Raw genomic sequence first — 11,040 nt, forward strand, 5'->3', positions numbered from 1 at the left:
ACAGAAATTTTTTGAGATTATTTTAAGCAGGAAGACATAGAATTAGCTGCTTTAGTAACTCCCATGTAGGTAATATCAATACTAAAAGTGTCCTGTATCTGAGTCTTGTATCATTGTATATTTGTTGATAGTGATCAGTACTTCTTCGAATGAAAACTAATAGAATGGAATGGATGGGATGGGATGAGAGAGGATAGAAAATAGTAGAGTCATCTTACATATTTTTTTTTTTTTCTGAAAGTTTGGTTCTTGGGAGAGAATGAAAGAGAGAAATACAGAGAGAGAGAGAGGAAGAAAAGACAAAAAGGCAAATAGATTCTAAAGTAAAATGTGTTTCTCAGTATGGGTCAGGGTCACACAAATTTGAAAGCCTCTGCTCTACAAGAACCTTCCTCGGCACCCAACCCTATGGTGTGGACACTACAAGCAGAGCTGTTTGGATACAGTTTTAAAGACTCACACACATAGAATGAGAAGTAATAAAATCCCTATGGCAAGTGTCCATTTGAATTGAACAACATTTGAAAACAATTTTCTTCTTTAGTTAGATAAAACTTGTTTCTAATGCTCTTAAACACACATGGGGATTTTCTTTCTACTACTTTTTTTTTTTTTAAACTGCCCTGTAAGGTTTTGAAGGAAAGAACTATCTTCTCATCTTTGTAAATCTAAAGGCAGTGCAGGGACTGCCATACAGTTGACATTCAGTAAATGTTTATTAACTATCCACTGAAGAAGTCTCCATAGCTTAAGACATGTAAATTAAAACTAGTAAAATAATAGCAGGAAGAATCTAACATTTATCAGCTGCCTTCCATTAGATAACAAGTGTCTTTTTTTTAATGTAATATTTCCTTGAAATCCCTAGACTAATCCTGCCAAATAAATGATTTTATCCAATTGTAAAAATGAAGAAATTGAGACTAGGGCGTAAGTCACCAAAGGTCACCCGCTCATATGCCAGAAAAAAAAAAAAAAAATCACCCTTGACAACTAAGTTTAAAAGGAAAAAAGTTTAAGTAGATTTCTCAAGAATTTGTGGAAACTAGAAGATGGGATCTTAAGTCATCTTTCTACTACATCCCAGCTCAGAATACTCAGGCTCTCAGCCTCTCAATAAATCCCTCTCTCTGTCTCTGTCTCTTTTTGTCTCTGTCTACCAATCTCTCTCTCTCTCTCTCTCTCCCCTCCTTTCTCTTTGGTTACTTAGTCTTATTGATTTTATTTTATTTTTAAATATGTATTTATTTATTTTAGAGACAGAGTGTGAGGGGGTGTAGGGGGTGAGTTGAGGAAGGCCAGGGGGAGAGACTCTCAAGCACATTCCACACTGAACATGAAGCCCCTGGCAGGGCTGCATCTTATGACTCTGAGATCATGACCTGAGCCAAAATCAAGAGTTGGATGCTCAACCGACTAAGCTGCCCAGGAGCCCCAGTCTATTGGTTTTAGAAAATGCTTTTTAAGAAGGAAAACATTTTTATTCTTAATAGAACTCATGTCAAGTTTTATTCTCAATAGAGCCCATTTTATATATCAAATACAACATCATTGTATACATAGAATGGTTATATATGCATCAGAATAAAAAATATAAATAAATATTGAATAGTTACGTGTACCATTGAAATACAAGACATCTTTGGGGGTTGCAGGGAACAATAGACAAACTAAATAAATCCTAATTTCTCATAATAGAATCTGTACAAAATTGGCATATTTCATTATTTTTAAGGAAATAGAATGAATTACGATTAATTGACCATACTTTCACAGCAGCCTGATACTATGAGTTTGAGCAATTTAAAATTTATCATTATAGACTTTCATTACTTTGTTTCAATATGCAGCAAAAGTATTTTGAGCATGACATATGAAAGAGCAAAATTAAAATGTTCCATATTCTTAATTTTCTTGCTGGTTCTTTTTGTGTTCCCTCTACAATTATGTAAAATCCAATTACTTAAATCAATATCATAATAGTTAGGAATCTCTAATTTAGTAGTTATGAGAATATAGTAGCCAAATGGGTTTATTGAAAATGCACTGTATCTCATGCAAAAAAGACTGCTCTTAGGTCTTCTGTGTGAACACTCCTGTCCTTGTGCAGATACGTAAATCTAGGTAGAACCTTTCTTCAACTGTATGTAATATCATCCAATTCTCTAGACTATCTCTTTCATATTATCATTCCTCAATCTGTGCTCCACTTACTCAAATATTCTTAAATATTTCATCATATGTCCTGCCATATCCATTTAAAATTGTTTTAGCATTCATCTACCTTTTGCAGAGATTCATAAAATATATTTGTAGAAATGTAATTTGTTAATGGCACAGATTCCTAATAACTAAATGCTACATTATGCAAGATTTTTGAAAAAGTAATGCTCAGTATTTCCTTGATGACAAATGATTGGAAATGTTATTAAATAAAATAGACATTTTATTACCTGGAAGATTGTGACAACTTGCTGTCATCAAGATGAGTGCTCTTTTATTTATTTATTTATTTATTTATTTATTTATTTATACTCATTATATAGGGTTATATGGTTTTCAAAAAATAGTTTTAAAGGGGATCCCTGGGTGGCGCAGCGGTTTGGCGCCTGCCTTTGGCCCAGGGCGCGATCCTGGAGACCCGGGATCGAATCCCACATCAGGCTCCCAGCGCATGGAGCCTGCTTCTCCCTCCGCCTGTGTCTCTGCCTCTCTCTTTCTCTCTGTATGACTATCATAAATAAATAAAAAAAAAAAAAAAAAAAAAAATAGTTTTAAAAGTAGAACTGAGCTTATAATATACTACTGATAAGCTGTGTGACTTTGGAGAAATAAACTTCTCTGTATCTGAGAGGTCTTATTGAAAAAAAAAATAGACAACAATAAAACCAAAAACACAACCCAGGTCTTTGTACTGTTTTATGGATTATAAAAATATATTGCTATAACATGCATAGTTAAAACAGAAGCCCACAAAATTTTGACAGCTGCTTTTATTTTTTTATTTTTATTTTTTTAAAGATTTTATTTATTTATTCATGAGAGACACACAGAGAGAGAGAGAGAGAGAGAGAGAGGCAGAGACACAGGCAGAGGGAGAAGCAGGCTCCATGCAGAGAGCCCTATGTGGGACTTGAATCCGGGACTTCACGACCATGCCCTGGGCTGAAGGCAACACTAAACCACTGAGCCCCCCTGGGCTGCCCGACAACTGCTTTTAAAAATAACATAAACATTAATAGACTACTGATCTCAATTTTCATAACTAATTTTTTACTTTTAGGTACAATGATTAATCAATTGCTAACATTTCATTAAATGACACTCTGAAAGTAACAAATTTTGTAGAAGATCACATCCCTGTCTTGAGGGGTCCTTTTAGACAAGCTGGCAAGAATTGGAAAGTAGGATATAGCGCACAACCACAAAATATTTCCAGTACCTTCTGGCCAGAAGGATTCCAAAGAAAAAGCATTGGGATAAAAAGTGAATTAGAAATATGATTGCAAGGCAGCCCGGGTGGCTCAGCGGTTTAGCACTCCTTCAGCCCAGGACCTGATACTGGAGACCCAGGATCGACTCCCAAGTCAAGCTTCTTGCATGGAGCCTGCTTCTCTCTCTGCCTGTGTCTCTGCCTCTCTCTCTCTCTCTTTTTCTCTGCGTGTGTTTCTCATAATAAATAAATACAATTTTTTTAAAAAAAGAAATATTATTGCAAATGAAATACTGACTGAAACAATGAAATAAAAGTTCTCATTTAAAAATGTGCCCCCCAAAAGCATCTTAAATTTAGGTAACAGAAGGGAATTCTAGAATTACTACTTAAAAGTCTCCACTGTTCTCTAGTTCCTTCTTTAATAGAATTTAAATTTGTTAGCATGCTATCCATGGCTAAGTAGCCTTTCTAGTGCAAGCTCTTTTCCACATACAAAGGGAAAGAGAGAGTCCCTGTCCTTCCTCAAACAAGTGCTTTGCGCATCGTTCTTGTCCTATTTCCTTTCCTGTGACTTAACTCTGCCTGTCCAAATGCATTATCCTCTAGGTCCTAACTTGAACTTTACTACTTCTGGAAAAAGTCCTCCAATCTTACATCTTTTTTCTTCAGGTTATGCCATTGTAACTAAAGTTATAGTTAGCTTATAATGTTGATAGCCGTGAATCAATTCCATTACCTTGTTGCTTAAACCGGCATCTTCCAGGACTTAGCACATATCCTCTAATGTAGCAGGGACAAATAAATATTTGTTTAATGAACTTGTTTTCTTGTATTTGAAATATGAATCCCTTTGAGTAGATGCTTGTTAGCATGAAATATTTGGTAGACACAGCTGAAAAAGTTCATAGTGAGTAAAGTGCTCATGTGATGAATTGAAAAGAGGTGTTGAGATACTTAGAGAAGAAAAAACCTGTGATATCAGCTTCAAAGCTTCAAAATGAAGAAATGTAGTTTATGATCAGCTCTATCACTGCTGGTAGATACTAAAAGAGTTGAAGTCTTTTTTTTTGTGGAGCTACACAGAATGAGTCAGACAAATTGAAGAAAGTCCTCAGAATACACAAAGATATTAAAGCAGAGCCCATAAACCAGAAATTGGTCTCAGTTTGTCTTAATTATCTAAAATACCGTGAGAAGATAATCTTGCTATTTCTCCTTGGTCCAGGATGATCAAAAAGTAGATGTGATCCTAGCAGACAACTTAGATGTTTTGGAACTGAGAAGCTGGTCACCAAAAAAATGCCACTTTTCCCCTGTAATTGCAAGTGAACAGGTCATTACAATTATGAACATCATACAATTACCACATTCATGTGCAATAGTGGAATAATATTTACCAAGTAAGTAGATCAACATTATCTTAGATTTATGAAATATCCATGCATTTATCCAGTAGTCATCACTTATAACAACTTATTCATGCATGGAGTAATATAATATTTTATTTTCACTGTCCTATCTCTATCCCAAAAGAGAAATAAGTCCAGTGTTCACACTTAAGAACTATCCCAAGCAGTTCATTCCCCCAGATACCCATCTAAGTCAATGGTTCCAAACAAAGAATAATTTTGTGTCTAGAGGACAATTGATAATGTCTGGAGACATATGTGGTTGTCACAAGGGGCATACAGTGTGTGTTGGCGGAGGGGGGGGAGGGCTGGCGGCAGAGGGTGGCAGTACTGCTGACATCTAGTGGAAGAGACTAAAAATGCTGCTAAACACCTTTACAATGCACAAGACAGCCCTATCCTGACAAAAAAGTACCCAACACAAATGCTAATAGTGCCAAGAGATATGAAAACTATGATGCAGAAATGCAGGAAACACAGTAGAAAGGTAGAGAATGGTAAAAGATAGGCATGATAAAAAGACGGTGGAGCATGACAAAAGCCAATGAATGAAGCAAACATGAGAAATATGATGACCAGAAATAACATAAGATGGGCAAATAGATTAAAATTATCTTGAGGGGGGCACCTCGTGGCTCAGTTGGTTAAGTGGGTGACTTTTGATTTTGGCTAAGGTCGTGATGTCAGGGTCATGAGATGGAGCCCCTCATTTGCTCCCTGCTCAGTGTGTAGTCTGCTTGAGAGTCTCTCCCTCTCTGCCTACCCCTCCCCCCACTCATGTGCTCTCTTGCTCTGTCTCTTTCTGCCTCAAATAAATAAGTTAATCTTTAAAAGAAAATTATCATGGAAATAAATTCTCTGAACGTTGCCTTCTGCTGTAATATGTCTCATGTGCACAGCTAGGCCAGAGCTGCATTCCTAGGAGGACTGCACTGAAGAGATCACCAGCAGAAAAGAAATTATTCTTATGAATACATATAGACATATAGTAAGAAGTTTCAATATCCCAGTGAACAATTGTGAAACTCCTAAAAATCTCTCTTACAAATTAGACTTAAGAATCTGAAAAATGATCTTAAAAAAGGTATGAAAATAATTTTATAAACTGAGAGGAAGGCTATTTACAAATAAAATTTTAATTAATTCTTCCTTGAAGTTTTATGCATTAATTTATACTGTATATTTATGACATTGATACCACCACCCCAAATTTTCAAGAGAACAGAGACTGAGGTAGGTAATTTTTATTTGTCAGCTGAACTAGGCTATGGTGCCCAGTTGTTTGGTCAAATACTAGTTTTGCTGTTGTTGTGAAGACATTTTGTAGATTTAATTATTATTCACAATCAGTTGACTCTAAAGAGATTGTTCTAGATTATGTGAATGGGCCTCATCCAATCAGGTAAAGCCTTAAGAGCAAAAACAAAGGTTTCCCCTAAAAGAAGAAATTCTGCCCCAAGATTGTAAATAGAAACCCTGCCTGAGTTTTCAGCCCCCTTGCCTACCCTAGGAATTTGGACTTTTGGACTTGCCAGCGCTCACAGTCCTGTGAGCCAATTCCTTAAGTCTCTCTCTGTCTCTCTTTTTCTCTAGTCACATCCTTATGATGTGGCCACACAGTTTTATAGTTTTTGAGAAAGTTTTAACCATCAAGAGAAGCTTTAGACATTCATAAGGTAGAAAGATTTCCTTTCAAGCAGTTCATTCTGGTAGAATGGTATCAACCCCTCACCCCTCCTCTACACATACACAGTGCTTCTTTCTTGTGAGGGAAGAGGTCATAAGGGCCATGTATGGACAGTGTGGTGGATTGCAAGAAGTGGCAACAGTAATCTTATCCTCTACAATAGGAAGATTTTACACAATAGGAGCTCAACAAATGTTTGTTCAAGAAATGTCTAGCTGAAAAAATTTTTTGAAGCAATTAGATGAATAAATGCACTTATGAGAGAATATAAATGTCTCAAAACATGAGCTACATCATATATTTCAACTCTTATTTAACCTTTCTCTTTTCTGTCCAGCAAAAAATATTAATAAAATATATGAAACAAAGAAAACAAAAAATGTTGGCCTAGTGAAGACAGTTGAAAGTATAGGACGCATTCACTAAATGTGCTGTTACTGAAAGGAATGAGATATCTGTGAGGTTTTGTTTTTTAGCACTACTGAGGGGACAAGGCAGAAAATTCTATTTCTTGGAGGCTGTGAGTTATGGTGACTAGTATTCTCTGTTTCTCTTTTAAAAAGCTACTGTGAGTCATTAGCATTAGCTGAGTGAAGAGAAACCTGCTCCAGGAGCAAACTCTGTTTCCACTGACAGGCAGCTAGTGTGTGTGTTTCCTCTGGACCAAGCAAATGGATGCTAGCAGAAAAAAGCTGGATGGGGTATAGCCCTGGTGTTGACAAGAACTGAGGTTGAGGAGCTAAAAGACATTGTGAAAGAGTGTGTGTCGGTGGATGATTCCGCACAGAAAGTTCCAGGGAGTTGGGTAGGGTGATAAGAAGGTGGGTTATGGAATACACACCACAATCTCCACTAGGGAAAGAACCGCATTCAGACACCTCTGAAAACAGGATATTCAACAGCGAAGACAGAATCACAGGTAGCACTGGTTAAGTAGACTTTTATGTCCCTTTGTATACCTTAGAGTATCACCAAATAATGTTACCTAAGCTTAAGCTAAATGGAGTTTACTCAAACTTCCTGCAGTGAGGAGGGACATTTATAGAATTTTAGCTGTGATTCCAAAAATGGGCGTTAGAAGTGAGATTATGGGTTCAAATGGTGTCAAGGCAGGAAATTGATTGGGACTGCGAAAACCTATTACGTGACTCTTTAGGACTGGTGAGCATAGCAAAGAGAATGTACTGACACAAGTCTCTCAATAAGTAAGTGGTTACTTTGGACTCTGTTTTTCCAGGTGTACAGACCATTTTGTCCAATAAGCTAGTCCATAGGAGTTTCCTGAAACATACAGTGAAATGATTCATTGGTTTAATCTCATCTTTTCCCAAGAAAAGTTTCCTGCAACAAGGAAGTCATGTTGACATAGGTGGTCTAAAGCATGCTGAGACAAACGACCTGAGTTGTCATTTTCTTTCCTCCTGTCTTTTCTCTCTAGTTTAAACAGAAGAAGTCAGAAGCAGCACATTGATGGAAGAAAAGATAGAGTAAGGAAGTTAAATAAAATGCTTATGCCACCATCAGTGGCCTGTAGAATCACCTGACAGGCTTAAATTAAGGAAAAGGAAGAAGCCTTGATATAGCTGTAAGGCTGGTTTTTAATTTATACCGGATTGGAATTAACTACTAGTGTGAAATAAAGATATTTCTGAATATCTTAATGTGATCATAGATCTGCCATGGAATTGTTCAGAGATCCAGGCAAGTCAGAGCCCTCAGGTCAAGTGTGAAATTCAATAGCAGGAGAAAGAGGAAGCAATTTCCTAATTATGCCCTACTGAGTCCAGAGTATTTAATACATTAGTTATACTTAAAATCAAAGATGACCAATAATTCTCAATTCCTCCTCATAGTCAGTTGTAGAATTAGAGTTTCACACACTGAGTTCTACATAGGGTTTGCTACAGTAATTAATTTTTTGATCAAAGTAAGTTAAAAAAAAAGATATTGAACTTCTTTCATAAAAAATTCCATCTTTTCATTTATCATTTCACCCTTTCACCACTATTTTGACTTAATTAAAAATCAGAATAAACATCATGGAAGCGATGAAGACATAGCTCTCATACCTCCCTCTGTGGGGAACATAATTGATTGACATCTCCAGCTGCCAGTCTCTGAATCTACCACCACAGTCATGGCCATCTCGTGAGACACAAAACTCCTTTAATAGGTAACTTACCAACACTTTCTTGGAACTGTCCTAAAGAACATTATTCCAACTCAACCTTTCTTCTTTGCTGTTTTCTTTCCTTCACTGAATTCAGATCTACATGGTGGTCTGATGACTCTCCCAGAATCCTCCAACTACCTCTCCATTTTCCCTGACAGGCACTTTTTCCAACAAATTTCCATTAGATCAAACCGTGTTTGGCAGCTATTTCTCAAAGGACTACAACTAACACATTTGGTCAGCAAGATTTATTTTTTTAATATGAAATGGTGACCTTTGCATTGTTGATAATGAATATTATGTGATTTCCTCACACTTTTTTGAAGTCCCTGTTCTTTGTATTCCTATTGAAACTCAATTTTTTTTTGTCCCCATTATTACACTTGCTACATGAAGGTGAGTTAGAACTGTATGTGTATAAACTTCATGAAGGCAGGGAATTTATCCTTTTCTTCAGCACAATGCCTGGTCTAGAATCAAAACTCAATAAATTTTCTTTTGCAGTGAATGCCTAACTAAAAACAAAACTTTCTAAAGCAATTAGATGAACAAATTCATCTATCAGGGTACATAAATCCTTAACATGTAGGACATGTCACATATTTAAACTATCCTTTCAATTTCTTGTTTTCTATTCAGTAACATATTAATAAAACCTATGAAACAAACAAAACAAAAAAGTGCTTACCTAATGAAGACAGTTGAAGGTACTGGATACATTCAACAAATGTACAATATGAACAAGAGAAATGGAATGCTATTATTCATGGTATAGAAAAGTTTATCTTAAGTGCCAATTCTATTTGAAATACACTTAAGTGAAAGAATCCTAGGAGAATAATAAGAGGAAAATCTTTCAGAATACCAAAAAGTATTCTGAGCATTGGCATACGAATGAAAATTCAAGATTTATCTCATACATCTGATTTAGAAAAGGCCACAGGCCAAGGTTACTTTGTGACAGTGAATCACATACTTTTGGGAGAGATGGTGATGGCAAGTCCTGGTGATGCAGATGGTCAATAATCCCAGATATCAGACAGGCTACATGTTAAAGTTTCACAAGGTACAGACATAATGGTGAGATAATGAGGGATATTCAGCAAGTTGATCCAAAAAAGCGAGAGCTAAAGGCTGGTCGGTAACAAGCTGACTGGCAACTCCTGGAAGAGAAGTAAGTTGGACGACAGGAGCTGGACCCATAGCCCATAGACTGGAAACCAAAAGACCCAAGGCCAATATTTCCACATCCCAGAGATCCAGTGTAATTTGTTTGGCAAGGACTGAAGAAGATGGAACTCTTTGGATGGAAGCATGATGTCTGGCAAGGTCTGGACACGGGGTAATATGTCTGGCAACTGATAGGTTCACAGGAGATCTCCTGATAGCCACCGAAGATGGAGGAGCCCAGCTGGCAGGTGCTGGGAGAGTAGGCTACATTGCTGGGGTAGAAAGAATCATAGGTGGAAACTGGGTACCCGAGGTAACCTGCGGGGGAGCGGGAGTGAGAGGAGAAGTTTCCAGGGCTGCAGTTGTAATGCATGTTGGGAGTTCTGAGTTTAGCTGAGTTGCAGAGAGGTTTGGTAAGGGCAACTGTTACCTTCTACTGGATGCTTATATACCCTAGCAATAGGTTAGTAGCATATGCCCATTTTAATGAATGCTTAATTAGGCTCTAGTCAAAATGAAATACATTAACCTTCAAAGGCCTTATTTTAATGAACGCAAACTTTTAAATGAAAGAATTTCATTAGTTTTTCAAAGCAATTGTTCATGAAGATGTCATCTCTCATTCATCTGGCTTGGGTAGATGAATATAATTGTATGGCAATTGTCCCTGTAAGTTTGGTGTTTTATTCACCCTCTCCCTCAAGATATTGTATCTAATGGGCAACACAGTGAGAATTTTGTTCTGTCTAAAGTTCTAAAAAAATACTTTGTCATCTGGACGGCATATTTATTTTGTTCCATGTTTAGGAACCCAGTTGAGAACAGGAAAAAAAAAAAAAGACCCAAATCCTCAATAACTGTTTCGTTTCCCAAATTTTATGGAGATGAAGAAGAGATAACCCACTAAGAAACCTTAATGGGAAAAGCTAAATGAGTATCCTACACATTTGGATTTTGTTTTCCTTACCGTACAAGTCTCCAATGTGCTTTGTGTGTATAAGTTTTTGATTTAAGAATGAAAGGTCCAGGGGTGTCTGGGTGGCTCAGTCAGTTAAAGCATCTGCCTTCAGCTCAGGTTGTGATCTGGAGGTCCTGGGATCCGGCCCCATGTCAGGCTCCCTGCTTAGTGAAGAGTCTGTTTCTCCCTCTCCCTTTGCCCCTCACC

The 11,040-nt window shown here is 37.0% G+C and overlaps 1 protein-coding gene across 1 annotated transcript; it reads right to left on the reverse strand.

The window, feature by feature from the left end:
• Positions 1-9,804: 9,804 nt before the first annotated feature.
• LOC121479343 (keratin-associated protein 15-1-like) lies at positions 9,805-10,248 on the reverse strand. Its single transcript, XM_041734897.1, has one exon. The coding sequence runs from the start codon at positions 10,246-10,248 to the stop codon at positions 9,805-9,807; it is 444 nt and encodes a 147-aa protein (XP_041590831.1).
• Between the last annotated feature and the right edge of the window lie 792 nt (positions 10,249-11,040).

The sequence above is a fragment of the Vulpes lagopus genome, chromosome 20 (assembly GCF_018345385.1).
Source record: "Vulpes lagopus strain Blue_001 chromosome 20, ASM1834538v1, whole genome shotgun sequence".
Classification (NCBI taxonomy): Eukaryota; Metazoa; Chordata; class Mammalia; order Carnivora; family Canidae; genus Vulpes; species Vulpes lagopus.

What these genes read in the sequence shown, in the direction of transcription:
- LOC121479343 (XM_041734897.1), bottom strand. Translation starts at nt 10,248, where the DNA reads ATGCATTACAACTGCAGCCCTGGAAACTTCTCCTCTCACTCCCGCTCC.